General features: G+C 40.5%; 1 protein-coding gene across 4 annotated transcripts in view; it reads left to right on the top strand.

Moving 5' to 3' along the window:
- chst15 (carbohydrate (N-acetylgalactosamine 4-sulfate 6-O) sulfotransferase 15) overlaps positions 1–19,566 on the top strand; it is a 108,793-nt gene that overhangs the window by 72,734 nt on the left and 16,493 nt on the right. For all 4 annotated transcript variants that reach the window (XM_072239463.1, XM_072239464.1, XM_072239465.1 and 1 more), the window contains exons 4-6: positions 7,283–7,426; positions 12,402–12,558; positions 14,733–14,889. In XM_072239463.1, the coding sequence (XP_072095564.1) occupies positions 7,283–7,426; positions 12,402–12,558; positions 14,733–14,889 (458 nt within the window). The remainder of the gene's footprint in view (positions 1–7,282; positions 7,427–12,401; positions 12,559–14,732; positions 14,890–19,566) is intronic.

The raw sequence follows: 19,566 nt of genomic DNA on the forward strand, positions 1-19,566 counted from the left end.
GTGACACGGAATGTAGAATGGAGAACTGAAGTATTTATATTTAACTTGTATACAGTGGTGTGACCGCATAATGCTAACCAGTCCAATGAACTGTGATACTTTCAGTGTAAAATGGGACCGGTGCCATGTTTTATGTTTCGTAAATTGCATTGTCTCCTAGTTTTTAAGTCCAGTTACTTTGCAAGAAATTTATAGAGAAAGATTTAAAGATGAGCCTTGTTTACCATATGTGATCGAAACAATGCAGTGTTTGCATTTATAGCCAACACCGTCCAACAATGTACTTGGGGGCAGCCCGCAGTGTTGCCATGCCTCCTGCATGTCCACGACTGGCTAATCCATATACATTTGGAATGTGGGAGTAAACCAGAACACCTGGAGGAAACCCACATGGCTACGGGGAGAACTTACAAACTCCAAACTCCATACTTGCATACAGCGTCAGGAATTGAACCCCGATTGCTGATCGCTGGTGCTATAAAGTGCAGTAACCCAGACATCCCACCCTGCAAAAACTCATTTCAGGGAGGTAGCACCATCAATTTGCGGGAGACTCCAGGAACTTCCGGGAGAGGTGGGATGTCTGCAATAGAGTAGCTCCTTAGCAGCTAGCCAGCTAGTTTAAATAACATTAGCTACGCTACTGAACGAATGACACCTGTTAAACTCACCTCAACATGTCGTTTACAGTCTTAACACACCATAGGCAATAGAATAGTCACTGTTGCAAACAGTGCAGCGAGCAACACTGTCATTATTTTGACCCCTATTAGGCAGGGGTACACTTTAGTGTAGTCTAGGGTGACGTACGTTTTATATTTTCTTTTTTTGGAACACTCTGCCACTCTGACTTTTTTTGGAACTCTCTTGCTCTTGCTCTCTCTCTCTCTCGCGCTTGCTTGCTCGCTCTCTCTTTTGCACACGCTCTCCTGCTCTCGTGCTGTCTCACTTGCGCTCGCTCTCTCGCGCTTTCTTTCTCACTCTTGCTCTCGCTCTCACTGTCTCCCGCGCTTGCTTTCTCTTTCTCTCTCGCGCTCGCGCTCTCTCATGGTCGCTCTCACTCGCGCTTGCTTTCTTGCTCTTGCGCTCTCTCTCTCTTGCGCGTTCTCTCACGCTCGCTCTCAAAAAAATAAATTTCCGGGACATTATATATAATTTGCAGGCATCAGGGAGCCACTATTAATTTGCGGGAGACTCCCGGAAGTTCCGGGAGAGGTGGGATGTCTGCTAACCACTGTGCTACCATGCTGCCCACTTCAGTAGCTTCTTATGGACATCTTTAATGTTTTACCTTCCTGTGATATCAGCAGCATATCCTTCAAACTCATGTATAATGTTGTCAGGCCTTGTTATGAATAAAAGTTTTTTTTTAACAACAAGATTCCATTTATTGCAAATAGGGGTCTGCTGTGCTCTTGCAGTTCAGTGGTGCCAGTCACACCTAAAAGTACAAGAGGTAGGAGCTGTGGATTAGCACTGATTCTGGGGAAAAGTAGAAGGCTGTTGCTATGGAGATAGGAGCAGAAAACGTGCCAGTATGACTGTTCAATTGAAAAGGGTGAAATAAGGTAACCTTAGTTTGAATTTGTGAAGGAAAGGGAGGTTGGTATTGTGGATTCAATTCAAGAGCAGAGAGAGAAAAGAGCGATATGTTGACTTGGTGAATAATAAGGGTGTATATTGGTATAGAACTATTCACTGGAGTTTGTTGTGAATTATGGTGCATTGGAAAGAGTGAGCTTCTTTGTAAAGACAGAACAAGAAGGGGACTTCATCTGTTGAAAATCTAAATGTGAGTTTATTTTTCCTATTGCTCTGAATGCACATTTCCCAACTGAGAAACTTTTAAAATAAACCAGAGTGCTCTAGGCTTAGTGAAACTTCCGAATGTCCCAAGGAAGCACTCTACAGACATTCTTAACAATTTCAGAATAGAGCAAGATAAGCTGAAAAATATATTAAATTCCAAAATCGAGGGTTTTGCAAAGAAAATCAACAAAGTTTTCCTGTCAAAATATTCTCGATGTTAATACTAACTGTAAAAATTTAAAATAATTTTCTTTTGATGCACCAAACAAGCACCCGATTGCACAACCACCAGAAATCTGGAAATTGCCAAAAAATCTGGATAAGTATTCTTTAGTCTGAATATCACCCTGATTCAAGTGTAAATCCCTTACCTTCCATCAGTTTGCTGTGGAGATCACAGCTGCCAAGCTCATAAGACTGATGGACACTTGGCATACTGCATTGCTCATGTGAGGAAGCCATTAAACTGGGTAGATTAGGAGATGATGTCTGTAATGGTTGGAACCAGAGCCAGGGCTCACAGTATCAATAAGAGGTTGGTCATTCAAACTTTGGAATTCTCTACTCAAGGAATGGCTACTTTCAGTGGATACACTCTTCAGTGTATCCTGCTAATTTTCCCCAACCCATGGTGATCCCTTTTGGGCAATCCTGTGTCACAAGTGACCTCCTGCCACCTGGAAGTTCACCATGGCTGACGCTGGTGGAAATGTCTTGGCTTCTCTGCCAGGGAGATTCAGGAATGGGAATAGAGAGATTACAGATGATAGGACATGGACTGGAAAACAACTGTTGGACAACTGCATTGGGTTGGGCAGCATCTGTGTGGAGGGAAAATAAAGGTTAAAAACCCTCACCTGAACTGAAAGAGTGCAGATAACAGTATAAAGGGGTAAGTGTGGGGCATGAGCTGGCAAGAGTCGGCACAACATTTTGGGCCGAAGGGCCTGTACTATCTCGTATGTTCTATCTCGAGGTGGGGAGGATAGGCAGAGGGAAACAGATGCGGGAAAAAAGGATGGAGATAGATGGGAAACCACAAAGGGCTACAAATGATGGCATCTGATAAGGATGGAAGGTGAAGTATGGAACCAAATAAGGGAGATGGGGTGGGCAGATGGGAGGAAGGTGCGGCTGATGGGCAAGTGCTGTAGGTAGTGGAAAGGACAAAAACTGGGAGATAGGGTGCTGGGTGTTAAAGGTGAGTGGGAAGGGGGTAAGGTGTGGTTAGGTAAGCAAGGTGTGTACAGGAGGACCTGGACGGATCAGATGGAGACAGTGAAAAGGACAGAAGAGTTGGTGAGGATGGCAAACAAATCAAGGAGCAAATTACCCATAAAAATAAGGTGTTCTTGGATTGGGAACTTAACTTCAAAGGTTTCAAAGGTACATTTGATGTCAGAGAAATGTATACAATGTACATCCTGAAATGCTTTTTCTTTGCAACCATCCATGAAAATAGAGGAGTGCCCCCAAAGAATGAGTGACAGTTAAATGTTAGAACCCCAAAGCCCCCCCCCCAGCGCCCCTCCATCCCACACACAAGCAGCAGCAAAGCAACAATCCCCCCCTCTCCCACCAGCAAAAAAAAAGTATTGGCACCCACCACCGAGCACTCAAGAGTGCAGCAAAGCATCAGCAAAGACACAGACTTGCAGTACCCCAAAGGCTACTCGTTCACCTGGTATTCGACATACCACAGGCTCTCCCTCTCCTTAATAAGGGAGAAAGAGGTGTCTCCGTTTCACAGCGAGAGGGGAGACATAACAAACAACCCGCTGGTTTATGATGTTAAAAGTCTGTTGCATTGTTTTTTCTGAGCTCTGTGCCCAAAGACCTCAGTTCTCTGAGCATACAGCCAGAGATCTTCTGACTCCCACGAAACACCGATCTCCTGCCAGGACACCGACCTTTGATCTGCCCGTCTCCAGGGCCATGAGAACTCGGACCTCTGAAGGCGAGCTAAGCTCTGAGCCACATCCTTGGCATGTTGAAAAATGGCCAGTCATGAAATCCCAAGACTGAGTCCTATTCCCGCAAAGAACCGAAGTCAGTGTGTAACTCCAGGTCAGGATCTTCAAAAGAACCCTGAAAGGGAAAGGTAGAGATATTAAAGATGGAAATGGAGCTGTTTCCAAAGATGTAGGCAAAGGAGTTGCCATTCAGCACCATCATAACTAAACTTTTCACCAAGCGATAATAAACTGCTTTGCAGGCAACTGAAGACAGAGATCCAAAATACAAAAAAGAAATTGTGATGGGAGGTGAAATGAATGCAGGAGCTTCAGCAACGTTTTGGCAGCCCTGGTTTGTGGGTTCTTTAGCGCTGTCAGAACTATCTATGACCCAAACACCCAAGCACTCACCCCACTGAGGACCAAAGTTGAAAGTGAACTTATCAATGACAAAGGAGCAGGAAGGTACATTTCAAACACTTTCCTAAACATGACTTATCCTTAAAATGAGAGCCATGATTCCATTCTACCAGACTGTGTCCTGCTGTCCCTCCTGACCAAAAAGAAATCAAAAAAGGCCAAATCCCAACAAGTCCTAAGAAACAGACAGAGCACTTATTGAATTTCCCACCCTTACTTAGTCAAAATGGAATATGGAGCACTCTCCTCCACTTCAGTTAACCACAGGAATTTGCCTCCATCTTATGTTTGCTTCATGGTGGCACGTAAATTATGATCTTAATTTGTAGGTCTGTAGCAGCCAATCCTAACAATGACTGGATTCAAGCAAGGCTCGATCATTGGCCAACAGTTTTCGGATCATTCTTTCCACAATGTTGCATGGTACCTCCAAGAAGCTTTCAAAGCTAACAGAACACATTCAACCTAGTCAATGGTACCAAGACTGTCTAAACCTAAGGAGCTGAGCTGCAGAAGGCACACGTTTAGGTTTACCTGTTGTCGGAGATCAATTTCCAAGCCATCGGCAATTCACCTACTAAAGTGTACGAGAGAATAACTTTCACACTCAACACGTACAAGGCAAAGCTCCTCTCCAGCTGTACAATGATAATCAAGGTACATAGTCCACATCTCATATTTTGCAAATCACTGCTTAGCAAAGGAAGACCTTGGACAATTCAGAAGAAAGATATTTGATGATCAAAAACTCATTGTGTACCAGACAGCAATGACGCCAGCCTTCCTGTACATTCTTGAGGCATGAACCACTGCAGTAGACACCTCTAGGCACTGGATGGATTTGCCAAAGTTATCTGCACAGAGTCCTCCAAAGTCACTGGAAGTGAACAAGCATCAGCTGCCTCTCCCAGGCCAATGTTTGCAGAAATTGGATCCAAATTACAGGAAGTTCCCATTGAACAATCCAAAGTGCCCAACATTAGACTCTTGAAACATTCTCTATTCTGCATTCTGTCATGGAAAGTGATTATTAGACCAACAGAGGAAGAGGCAAAGGATTTTGGAAAAAGTCAGTATCCTCATTGATATTTAGGGATCCGTAGCCCACGAGAGCACAAAGTGGAGTCAATGTACTCAGAATGAGAAGCTTCAATAGGAGTGCACACTATTGGAATGTGGGGAGGGAGGGAACGTCGACTCAGACCATGAGAGGCCCATGTCGGGCATTTTCATGCCTTACAAGGCACAGATTGGAAGTCTGTGTGGGGCGTCACTCCTCGCACAGATAAGAGCAATGTGTGATTAAGTGCCTTGCTCAAGGGCACAAACACGCTGCCACAGCTGAGGCTCGAACTAGCGACTTTGAGATCACTAGAGGAATGCCTTAACCACTTGGTCACATGCCCAACACAATTGGAGTGTAGTGTGTGAGAAACTACCCATCCACCCTACCTGCTATCATTTGATCCGGTGTGGAAGAGACTGTACTTCCCGCTTTGGCTTCAATCACCCACAAACCTGGCATGGATTCCTAGGAACTGTCTAAGAAGTGTTGTTGCCCCACTACACTTCCAGTGTACTTAGTTCTCATGTTGTGGCTTTATATTTAGGTTTGTTTGTGAATCATCTCTTTTTGAAGTCGTGATGCAGTCTACAGTGAAGGACTGAATTTTCACTTTGAATGTAATCGTTATAGCAGAGGTAGTCTGGTGTTACACCTCCACCGTGTCACTTGCTGTTACAGCATGCCATTTAATAGCATGCTTCGAGAAATTTTGACAGACCGAGACTGCTTCAGAGAAAATTCTCCATTCTTGCTATATTTTTCTACAGAAGTCTTTTTTTCTCTCCTGTTGAACCCTTAAAAATTGAATACAATGGTGTATTGTACACGTAACTGGAGGAATGATTATTATTATTGACATTCTATGTTTGAGCCAGATTTGGATGTGTGCCCTGTTTCCTGAGAAGCTAGAAGGGCTTTAATGTTTGGCAGGCAAGTATAGGCATACTATTGTGGTTTTGAAATAACTGACAGTAATTCAATTGGGATATAATCCGATTCTCATAATATGGTTTCTCTGTCTGGTGGATAAATCTGGATAAGTTCAGCACTACGCTCCACTTCACTAACACATCATTTTTTGGATGTGTTTGTGTTCAGACTTTAATTAGCTTGTTAAAAGTTTAAGGTTTTATAATAAAGATTTTCTCTGGCTAGCTCATTAGTAGCATTTAAAGTTTACAAAGTGGAAGGATATAAATTTTTGAAATATCTGGGGATTGAGGGCAGTGGGGATCTGCCACCGAGGAGGCTGTGCAAAGCTTGGATGTTTGACAGCAGGCACATAAAAGTCTTGTTTCGATCTGAATGGATATGTGGGGATAGACACGCAGAAAATGGTTACTATTTTCGAGCCTTGAAGTTGTATTTTTATTTAGTTGAGTGAAAGTTGGGAAAGGAACTTTTATTGTCCATCTTGTTTCACTGAAAAGTTAGTGATAGGCCTATTTGAGAAGAAATATCCATGCATAGTAGGGATTCCCAATATTGTGGCCCAATGATAATAGTAATCCCTGTTGGAATTAAGATGATTACCACATGCAGCAGCACACGAGGAGAGTAATGCAGAACACTAAACTGGGAAGTCACATGCAGACCAGATTTGTGTATATGGATGTAACACGTTCTCTACCCTGAAGGCCATGAGTGTACAGTCTGGGAATTTGACCAATCTGATAAGATTGATGGTGCTACTCCGTAAATGTCTTCAGTTCCATATTTATCATGGGAGGAAATTAAACCACAAACTCAAGGGTTGTTAGCTAAGTAACATGCATTGCTATGACACAACGTAAGTAATTCTTAGTCATTTTATTCCAATATACTGTTGAAATGTGAAGCAAGAACAACTCCAGACTTAATTAAAACTAATAACTTTTACTTGACAATACAAAAACACAATTTGAAACACTTGACAAAATTTTGATTATACGGTCTTGAAATTTAGCACATTAATAGAGACCAATTCAATGTGGGCAGAAGTTCAAGTTGAAAAAAGTTACCGTTCCTGAGTTGAAGCTTCTCTTGTCTACAGGGATCATTCAGCCCTGGAATGGATTCCATGGCCGCTATCTAATTGAAGATTACTTGGATTTGTTTGATCTAGCAGCACATCAGATTCAGAATCAGATATCCAATTCATCTGCTGAACAAGAAATGGACAGCAACATGGTTATTGGTGAGATATTTTATCCATTGATGCTGCACTAAGATGATTATTTGAGTTCCCAAAAGTTGAACCTCTCTAATTAACTTGTTATGTGATTGTCATTGTATGGTTGAAGTTAATTAATTAACATAGAGTAAATGGCTTTTTCCAAACCATTTCTTTCACCTATTCCACCTATCATCTCCCAGCTTCTTACTACATTCCTCCTCCCCCAGCCACCTTTCCCCTCGCCCCTCACTTGGTTTCACATATTCCATGCCAGCTTGTACTCCTTCCCTTTTGCATCTTCTTATTTTGGCTTCGCTTCCCTTCCCCCCCCCCCACCCTTTCTAGTCCTTCTGCCCAGAATGTTGACTGTTTATTTGCTTCCTTAGATGCTGCTTGACCTGCTGAGTTCCTTCAGCATTTTGTGTGTGTGTGCTGAAGATTTCCAACATATAACCATATAACAATTACAGAACGGAAACAGGCTATCTTGGCCCCTCTAGTCTGTGCCAAGCTTTTACTCTCACCTAGTCCCACTGACCTGCACTCAGCCCATAACCCTCCATTCCTTTCCTGTCCATATAGCTTTACAATTTAACTTTAAATGACAACACTGAACCTGCCTCAACCACTTCTGCTGGAAGCTCGTTCCACACAGCTACTACTCTCTGAGTAAAGAAGTTCCCCCTCATGTTACCCCTAAACTTTTGCCCTTTAACTCTCAACTCATGTCCTCTTGTTTGAATCTCCCCTACTCTCAATGGAAAAAGCCTATCCACGTCAACTCTATCTATCCCCCTCATAATTTTAAGTACCTCTATCAAATCCCCCCTCAACCTTCTACATCTGCAGGATCTCTTGTGTTATTATTTAAACTAGTATTTTATTCAATGCAGTTTCAACGTTCAACTTACGAAAAGAAAATCTGATAGCAGTTCAGTCAAATTGTGGTACGAAAACTGTAATTCTATTGAATCAGATTTTTTATTAGATAACCAATTCCAAGTAAAACCAGCTATCAATTTTCATCTCTCTTCACTTGTTTTTTTTTGTTAAAGCACATTTTGTTCTTTTTCCCCTGTTTTGATTCTCTGACTTCATCCAACTCAAACTAAGCATAGAAGTGATTCATTGGCAAGCCTCTTGCTATGCCTGACTGCATAGCAGAAGAGTAATTGATATCAAATCGTAGTTGCAAATACCACCGTAATATGCTCTGTGTTCTTGTTCAATGGTTCAATTTAATGTCAGAGAATGTATACAGGATACAACCTGAAATCCTTACTCTTAGCAGACTTCCACAAAACAAAGACCTCCCCCCCCAACAATGAATGACAGAAAATGTTAGAATGCCAAAGCTTCCCTCCCCTCCCTCCACTTGTTCCAGCAAAAAATATCAGTCCCCACCACCCACCATGCAAGCACTAGCAAGCCCCCCAGAGACAATGATCATCAAAAACTACTGTTCACCCCAACACCCTGACATCTCAACAGGGAGAGAGAGATATTGCTCCTGCCTCAGAAAGAAAGGAGGCCAACAGCTGGCTGTTTCGATGTTACAATCTGCAGCACCGTTTATTTTAAGTTCCCCTGACTCGAGAATCAGCAGAGTTCTTTCAACATCAAGACCTGCATATTCTAGAATTCTTTACAAACAACCATCTGTGCTTCTTTCGGCTAGAACACAGGTTCAACACTGTTTTAAGAACCCAGGATAATTTACAAGTAGCTAACTGTGTTTGCAAAAGCTATCCTGAGCAGAATGGTACATTTGCTTCTTCCCAGCCTGTTTCTGAATTAGATTATGCTTTTGACATTGCAGCCAGAGTCAGGAAAATTTAGCATGAGACCGTAATCCAAATTGCCACAGATCCAAACTTGATCAGTTGTTTGAGAGCTGAGCTCCTGATCAGATGCATCTTTTGAATTGCTTTTCAGTTATAATTCTGGCCCAAGGCACACAGTCATCATATGAAGTAGTCCTGTTGATAAAGTGGGTTGAATTTTTTTTAAAATTTCAATAAAGGAATGTTACAGCAAGCACTCAACATGTGATGTGAACCCAGTGATACTGTAGATTTTCAGAAATAAAATGGCAGAGGTGTTAAGTTTAAGTAAAACCGTAACAAACTTCTTTATTGTCCTCCAAGCACTGACCATAAAGCGCAGTAAAAAAAACTATACGTAATTACGTGATCGTGTCAGACCAGTGAACCCCATCTCCATGTCGGTAGTTGTGAATTTTGTGCGTTTCCGCCAGTTACCTTACACCATATCACCTATAATGGTTCCATTCTTTCACCAGAATGAATCTACTGTTTCAGCAGTGGATTAATTTTTTCACTGCACCATAGAGTCATAATGTCAAAGAAAAGTACAGCACACAAGCAGGCCCTTGGCCCATCTTGGATGTGCCGAACAGTTTAAATGGCCGAGTCCCATCCACCTACCCTGAGAAAGACACTTCACAAGTTCATTTGCATGTGTAAAATTAGTAAACAAATTTGTATTATACTTGTATGGATTGACAACCCATGTGGAAGGGAATTTCCTGACAGTATGGCCTTTTCCTGTTCTGGACTATCAATGTATTTTTTAAACTTCTATGAGATTCTGATCTTGCATTAACGTTTACTGTTTAAGTAGTGTTCTATTGGATGTTCATATAAACGAGGATGCTGTTAAGTTAGGGTTGCCAACTGTCCCGTATTAGCTGGGACATCCTGTATATTGGACTAAATTGGTTTGTCCCATACTGAACCGCCCTTGTCCCGTATTTTCCCCTGCTAAGGTAAAGCGTTCCTATGAAACCGTTCATAAGCCAAAATGGCGTAAAGCGAAGAAGCAATTACCATTAATTTATATGGGAAAAATTTTTGAGCATTCCCAGACCCAAAAAATAACCTACCAAATCATACCAATAACACATAAAACCTAAAATAACACTAATCTATAGTAAAAGCAGGAATGATATGATAAATACACAGCATATATAAAGTAGAAATAATGTATGTACAGTGTAGTTTCACTTAATAGAATCGAGAAGATTAAGCCAAAACTGAATTGTAGAAAAAAATCGGCACATACATGCATGCGCACGTCACGTATGTGCACGTCACTTATGCGCACACAGGTGCCTGCGCAAGGCTTCATGGTCATGGTAGTCTTTCTCGGGGTAAACACAAGTGTCCCGTATTTGACTGCTACTTTTGTCCCTTATTTGGGAGTGAGAAAGTTGGCAACCCTGTGTTACGTCCTCAGTGAGTATGAAATGGCTAACCCATCTTCTTACCTGAATAATGGATTGTGGGTGGGGGAAGCTAAGTACTGTACATTAAGCACACAAACACTGCTCTTGACATTCCTACAAAATGTCGATGTGCTGATATGATACTGGCCATCCATTTACTTACAGTGCATAATTTATAAGCCTCCGACAACAAAATGTGTATTAGGATTGGCCTTTAACACGCAACTGCGTTTGGGGGCTGAACGTCCATTTCCACTTGATCAGCTTATTTCAATGTGAACTCAGCATCCATTATGTACCACTACTCTGTTAGGCCATGGACAATCCCATGGAGTCTTGCATGGAAGTTGATAAGCAATTGTATTTTCAAAGTTGAAAGTGCATCTATTACTAAAGTGTGTATACATTATACAACCTTGAGATTCATCTTCTAACAGACAGCCACAAAACTAAGAAACCCAAAAAAGCATTACAAAAAAGGCCGTCAAACACCCAAAGTGCAAAGTGGAAGAATATGCATCATGCAGACAAATAGCATTCAGAACTGAAGCCCACAAAGAGGGTCCATCTACAGACCCTTATTTCAGTGCAGAGCGGAGCAGTGAGCTGGACCAGCCCAGGCCTCGTCTCAAGCCCCAACACCCCGACCTTTGCAATCTGGCCTGGTGCCTACATTGTTGTCTAAACATCAGGTTCAGCTGCTTCGAGCTGCTCTAAAGCCTGGATCCCACTGCCTCAATTCTGCTTGTATCTGACCTTGTTTCATATATAAAAAGAGAATCAGTACGCTTTTCGTTACCAGCTTCTCACATTGAATTGAATCAGCAGATGAATTGGTTAAGACTTTTCACATATCGTGAAGCTAACTCTCAGTCTGAAGGTAAACAAATGAAAGCCAGTTACAGTCAAACTGTCATCTATGTATTACCATGCAATGTCTTGAGTGGAAGGGGAATGAAAGTCTTTAATTACTATGGTCACAATGAAGTATGCACATGAAAATAGTTTTAATGTATCAGTGCATTTCTACCTGACCAATTAATTTCAGTTAGCTATGCTTTGCAAAATTTGATTTTTCTTTTGTTACTTCTTACAATTCATTGAGAAATTAGTCTTACTTGCAAGTCTTTTAAGTCATCGAGCTCCTCTGCTCCATCTGCCATAAGCAGGACTTCCCGGTCGCCAAATATTTCAATTGTGATTCTCGTTTCCATTCTGACATGTCAGTCTATGGCCTCTTCTTGTGCCAAGATGAGACCACCCTCACGGTAGAGGAGCAACACCTTATATTCTGTTTGGGCACCCTCCAACCTGATGGCATGAATATCGATTTCTCCTTCCGGTAAACAAAATTCCACCCCCCGCCCCTATTCCCCACGCTGACCTTTTACCTCCTCACTGGCCTAGAACTTCCCCCTGGGCCCCTCCTCCTTCCCTTTCTCCCATGGTCCACTCTTCTCTCCTACCAGATTCTTTCTTCTCCAGCTCCTGACCTTCCTCACCCACCTGACTTCACCCGTCACCTTCCAGCTATCCTCCTTTTCCTCCAACCGCTTTTTACTTCTGGCATCTTCCTTCCTTTTCAGTCCTGAAGAAGAGCCTCAGCCAGAAATGTCGACTGTTTGCTTATTTCCATAGATGCTGCCTGACCTGCCCAGTTCCTCCAGCATTTTATGTGTGTTGCTTTGGATTTCCAGCATCTGGAGATTTTCTTTTGCTTAAAATAAATATCATGTTTTCTGTTTTTAGGCGAAGCAAGTGCTTCCACGATGTGGGATAATAATGCATGGCAGAGTTTCTATAGTCGCACAGCTAACAGTGAGCCGCCATATTTAATTCAGGATTTCCTACATGCAGTTCTGCCAGCTGCCAAGCTTATTGTTATGCTCAGAGACCCTGTTGAGAGGTCAGTCTGAAGTCACTGCTTTCATTATGAAATTGTAAGGGAACTTAAGTTCTTCTGAAGTATTGACTGTTGTAAAATTTCCAAACCCTGTATTCGTTCTGATGCTGTGATATCCACTTCAAATAAATGCAAAATTCATCTTCTCACACTGATTTCGACTTTGGCTTAAGCAACCATATCCAAGAAAATATTCCAGAATGAATTCCCAGCATTTTTAAAGTCACTTCCTTAATATCAAAGTTCGATTATTTTTAGAACCCATGTCATACTCGCATGTCAGATCTATAGTTTCATTGAAGTTAATGAAATAATTCTAAATATAAATATTGAATTATGAAGTTTAGACAGTGAAAAGCATCAGTTTTTTTTGTTTTTGACCTATTCTGCTTACTCTCACAAAGAACATCTAGTGAAATTGTATCTTTACGCAATGACCTTGAGCATTTCAGATAGTTATGACATGAATATGATTAATTAATTTATTTAGGATGTATTTTGCTCTGATTTCTTGCCAGTACCTGATATGAATTAATGATGTCTAATCAATAATTCTGAATTGACACATCCATGCTGTGATGTCTCAGCTGCCCAGCTAGGATGGTGACTTGGCACTGAAGTAACGTTGTGCTAATTCTACCACCCGATACAGTCAATATGGTGACAAGCATTTTTGTGATGTAACACAAAATTCAAGAGGATGCGAAGCAATCAGCTGAAGGCATAACAACTTGATCAATATAAATGAGGCGTAAATTATAAAATATCTCTTCAATTCCAATGCCATTAAAATAACAGTGACTTTTTTCTCAGACAGAATCACCGAGTATCCATCCCAGCTAACAACTTTATAATTAAAAATGTCACAGAATTAACATACAACAACTTGTAAAGTTACTCTTAGGCATTACAATTGAGTTTTAAAAAAAATTAAAATGGAGCTATCATGATGATACTGGAACCCGTATTAACTTGTTTTAAAAGGAAGTTTATTTTGGCCATAGATTGAGAATTGGCTTTGCTTACTGAATCTTGACTGCTTATAAATCTAAGCCCAAGGATGCACAGGAATAGTGTTTAAGGCAATGGCTCATCACTTCAAAATACACTGACGACTGAGTCTGTGATGATTCATGGGGCATGCATTGTTTTTGTACATAAACAAATGTGTTCATACCACACTGGGTATTGCATGGATGCAGTAAGAATGATTATGCAATTCCAATATTTAATGCATTTCTTTATAAAAGTTTAAAAGTTCAATGCAGCATGAAATCACCAGGGCATAAAAGAATATCGTTACAAAAATTTAAAAAGTTATATTGAATATTGGGTGGCAGTGTGAAGATATGTCTCTATCAAAGGAGGTGTAAGGCGCTCCTTCCCTCCACTAGCCTGCAGGTCACCCTTGGGCAAGGTGTAGCATCTGCCTAGTGCCCCCCAGCCATTATCAATACTCTTTAGAGATTATCTGCTTGGTGTCAGTGGTTGCATAACCAGGACTTGTTACATGCACCAGGTGCTCATATGCCCATCCACCACCTGCTCCCATGGCTTCACGTGACCCTGATTGGCGGGGGTGGGGGGAGAGTGCTAAGAAGGTGCTACACCTTGCCCAAGGGCTACCTGTAGGCTGGCAGAGGAAGGAACGCCTTACGTCTCCTTTGGTAGAGACGTATCTCCACCCTGCAACCCACAGATATATGAAGTACAGTAAAATGTTAACTGTAGGTATTAATTCACATTAAACTTTTAACTTAGAGCTATAATTGGAGTATTTAGGAAAATAGTATAGTCAGTGTGACTCTAGAAATGAATTAGTGCTTCAAAAATGTTATTTCTTCAAGGAAAAGCATTAATAGAAAAAAATCTTTACAAATTGAAACAGAAGAGACTGCAGATAGTAAAATCTGGAACAGAAATGGAATGCTAGAAGAACTGGAGGCAACAGGTGTGTGCCAACATTTTAGGTCAAGATTCTCAATCCAGATGAAGGGTCTCAACCTGAAATGTTGACACATACGTTTCATCTTCACAGATGCTCCTTCACCTGCTGAAACCATCCAGTATTTTGTTCTCAGTTTTGCAAGATGATATATATTGATGATCTGCTGTAGCTAAGCCAATCATATATACCCTTGAGTGATACTCACTTCTGTGCTTTATTTTTTAAATAGGCTGTATTCTGACTACTTGTACTTCATAAGTGCTAACAAATCTGTGGAGGATTTTCATGAAAAGGTGAAAGATTCTCTGCAAATATTCGACAGCTGCCTCATGCACTCTTCCCTTAGATCCTGTGTGTACAACTGCACTGTGAACTCTGCCATGCCTGTGAGTACCTCTTTTACAGAGCAAATTCCCCAGTGCATTATATGCCAATTAATAAAACAGTATTATTTTTGGCCATGACCTCAAATATCCCACTGTATGGTGCTGTGCTAAGGCCACATTACTACAAATCCATAGCATTCATTACTATCAGTAGGAAGAATTTTGTATTTCTAAGCTTATTGGTTGTGAATGTTAAAATAACATGCTGCCTTTGTGTTAGGCAAAATTGAAGGATTCAAAATACAAGTTGAAAACAGCTTTGACTAAGGAGAAAAGAGGAGATAACATTTTTCTAGTGCATAACTAAAATAATGGGTGATTATTATAGAATTATTATTATCAGTAATTATTTTAGTATTACTGAAAATAGCAAGCAAAGATGTACAGTACTGTGCAAAAGTCTTAAGCACATACATATAGCTGGGGTTCCTAACACTTCTGCAATATATTTATCAACGTGTAACCGAGAGTGAGTTTATCAGTCTGGTGGAAGCAAAGGATGTTGGGAATGGTGAGGGTGGAGCGCCGTGGGACATGCAGTTGCCATGGGCATAGACACACCCAGTCCTGCGACACCAGGCAAGGTCAGTTGATTCCAAGCAACTGTTTTTTTGATTATTACAGAATGTCCCTCTGGTACCCCCCTCTCCCTTCCCCTTTTCCCAACCATGATTCCCCTCTCCCTGCCCCCTTCCCACTCTCAGTCCACAATACAGACCCATATCAGAATCAGGTTTGTCATCTCTCACATATTTCATGAAATTTGTTTTTCTTTTTGCAGCAGCAGTACAGTGCAATACATAAAATTACTGCAGTACTGTGCAAAAGTCTTGGGCACACTAGCTCTCTCTATCCCTCTCTCCCTCCCTCTCTCTCTCTCTCTCTCTCTCTCTCTCTCTCTCTCTCTCTCTCTCTCTCTCTCTCTCTCTCTATATATATATAAAATATATATAGAGAGAGAGAGAGCTAAGGCTTTTGTACAGTACTATAGTACCCTAATAAATACTTCATTAGTGTCGTTGTCATTCGTTGTCATTTTTGATATTCCATACCTGGAAACTATCACTTCCGGCTTCGATGCTTCTATGCAGAAGTACTATTCATCTATCTTTTTGGCCTATAGATCTCTGCAACTAAACAAAATGGCCCCACTGGAGCGCACCAGCTCCAACGCCTCTCTCCTGGCAGCTGTAAACAGGCAACACCGTGGCGTGAGGCCCAGTCTTCGCACATATAAGATATTAAGCACCTATAGGGTATCAGTCATACAATCAAGCAAAATCTGTATGTACATAGAACCAAGTTGACATTTGGTCATCTGGAATTAGAAAATCACCATTCGGACTTTAATATGTAATACTGGGAGGAAATGTCACACTATAAATCCAGGGTGACTCAATGACTTATTGTCCAGTCATTGCTGAGGAAGAATGTGCCATCCTGACCTACAATTTATACATTTTTTTGAATTGCTTGAATTTGCCAAGGACTATAATCAGTTCTAGCAAGGAGAACCCAACCCAAAACGTTATCCCTATTATTGCATCCACAAATCCTGCATGATACGCTGGTTGTTCCCAGCATATCGGGGCCTGTGTCGAGGGATCAGCTGGTTCAACTCACTGCTCCATGATGTTTACTCGGCTCTGTGCTAAATCATGGTTTCAGACTCTCTTTGTGGACTTCAGTTCACAACGCTATTTGCTTGTGGTTTTTGTGTGCATGGTTTGTTTCTCTTCTCTGCACACTGGGTGTTTGACAGTCTTTTTAATGGGTTCTTTTGTGTTTCTTTGTTTTGTGGCTGCCTGTTAGGAGACAAATCTCAAGGTTGTATAATGTATACTTACTTTGATACTAAATGTACTTTGAACTGATCTCATTTGATGCAAAGACGCATTTCACTGTACGTTTCGCTATATATAAAGCTAACCTCTCTTTAATCTCTCATTTGCAATTTTTTTGAAATTGTGATCAGTTCTCAGTGTTTCACAATAATTTTTAACAGTATTTCAAAATTCAAAGTACATTTATTATCAAAGTAGGCATACAGAATACAACTCTGAGATTTGTTCTCCCACGGGCAGCCATGAAACAAAGAAACACCATGGAACCCGTTCAAGGAAATATCAAACAACCAAAAAAAAATTGAGCAAACAACAAAAAGCGAGGAAACAGCACATAGAATATCAAACATCAAACTCGCAGTATTCAATTTAGTTCAGATCTGCGCTAGCCAATGCAGGCTGCAGGCTGTTCTTAGCTGAAGCATCACGGTCCACATCAATCAAACTGCTCAAAAACAGCAAAAAAAAGAGTAACCAGAATCCAGGAATGCATGCAACATGAACCTCAAAGTCCCCAAAAATTAGTCCACAGCCTCGCAGCAAGACTGAGGAACAGTTTCTATCCCAGAGCTGTGGCCTCCATCACACCACTCCCGCAGAACAATGACTGAAACTGTGAGCACACACAAAGACTCAAATACTTGCGCTAACGGCACTTTGTGCATTACTGTGATATTCTGGTGCTGCTGCAGCTTATTTTCTGCTACTCATCTACTTAATACTGGTTTTCTATTACTGACTTGTTTTTATCTACCGCTTTATTTAATTGCCTGAGAGGAAGCCAAACAGAGTTTCATGGTACCTATGTATAATGACAATAAAGATCATTCAATTAAAGAGCCTTCAATTCAATTAATTCAATTAAACAATGTGAGTCCCAAGACTCCTGCACTTTCCTGTGACAGCAGCTCATGAAAGGGAGAGGAGGACCGGTCAAACGTGGGCAGATGGAGTTAAACACCCGCCTGTCCTCCATCTTATCCTTGTTGACTTCAACCTTTCATTTCTTGTCCTTTAGAAACATTCATTATTAAGTAGATTTGGTGACAGGAAAATAACTAGCATTTGAAATATTTCAAAGAAGTGGTTGTGTATTAAACTCCATTTCTAGAACACATATTAAAATTGTGTCCAGAGAGAATAGGGCTTCCCTTTTAATTATTAGGGATCCTAAGTGAAACGCATGCAGGCATGTAAAATACTACTGACAAAGCAAAAGGTTTTCATAATTCTTTGGAATTTTAAAACCATACAATGAATTTTGCTGTATGCAAATGTTAAAATGGCTATTTTCTGGCACTGGAAACATGGAATGTATTTGCAGCATTTTAAGCTATCATGTGTTAGCTGTGTATCGACCCTTGCTATTTTCTGCTGTCCATTGGAAGAAAATATCAAAAATACTACTGGCAGAAAGCAGTTTCTACATTCTGACATTCTTCACAAGGTTAAGGGCAGTTACTAAGCTTTTGATAATAACGTGAGAGGCTTTACATTCTAAATCTCAGATCTTTGTTTGGAGCCAGCATCCCAAGAGGTCCCAGCTTCCTCATTCCCAAACACCATTTAATGGGTGCTGTAATTAAGGACACACTTGGAATGCTAGTTGAAAATGAGATGAAGTTTGTAGACCCCATCATACTTTAGCTATTTGCTCTTATTCAGACTTGGATAGACTGACACAGAGAAACAAAATCTGGTGCTAATCTGGCATAGGCATACATGAATATCAACCACAAACTTCAAAGAGTTAACTTTACTAATTTTAGTATTGCACATGAAAAACAAATATTTGGTTAATAATTTTATGGTCTTATGTCAGATAGTTATGTTATGTGATACAGGAGCACTATTTGGTCCACTATTCAATCATGGAGTCTGTTCCTCCATGGAATGGCTGATCATTTTCCTCTCTTCTCCCCATAACCCTTAACCTCCTGAAAGTTATTACATCTTCTTGCAATAAGTTTAAGTTTAACCTTTACTACTTGCATTCCTCTCCTATTCCTTTCTACAAAACACTGTAATTGATGCCTAGGATTCTTTTCAAGTTGTTTAGTTTTAATGGTTTTCACTTCCTGTTGTATATTATTGCATCATTTTAAATAGTATTTTAATGATGTGTTTATTTGCTTCTCCGTGCCTCAAGTGGAAGCTGCATGCCTTTCCTTCATTTTTAAACAAGTTTATTTTTTCAATTGAACTGTGTTAAAATTCCTAAGCATGTTTACTCAACCTTCCTGTGTCATCTGGAGAGAGAAGTACGTGAGTTCTCCTTATAACTCCATTGCATAATAGGACATAGAGTGAAAGGTGCAGGTGGGTGGGAATAATTGCTGTATTGTACTCATTCAATTTACAGAATGATGCTGAAGTATTAGAACTATTGTTTGCCCTTTGTTTTCATACATGATTTCTTCTTAAACTACACCATGTAAAACGTACTTTTTGCTGCTTTATGATAAATCATATTTGGAGCATCAAATTAACATTATTACTTGAAAAATCAAAGCTTGATAACATAATTGTCTATAACCTATTATTTGTAAGCATCTTCCTTTGATTTCTTTTTCCATCTTCCCTTCTAAATGGTATTGATACCATGGATAATGTATAGAATTTATATGTAAATTTACATGTAAACGATCGGGTTATTGTAACATGTTGATTGACAGACAATCTGCGTTTGATTACCAGAAAACAACTAGAAAAGAGGAAGTTATAATTTTGGAATGTTGTTTTGACCATGAAATCCGAAAACAAACTGCATCGTTAGCAGTATACAGTTTTATTCTTAGAATTATCCTATATTTTTTGGAGAAAACTGGTGCCT

Source organism: Mobula birostris, chromosome 21 (genome assembly GCF_030028105.1).
Source record: "Mobula birostris isolate sMobBir1 chromosome 21, sMobBir1.hap1, whole genome shotgun sequence".
In the NCBI taxonomy this organism is placed as follows: Eukaryota; Metazoa; Chordata; class Chondrichthyes; order Myliobatiformes; family Myliobatidae; genus Mobula; species Mobula birostris.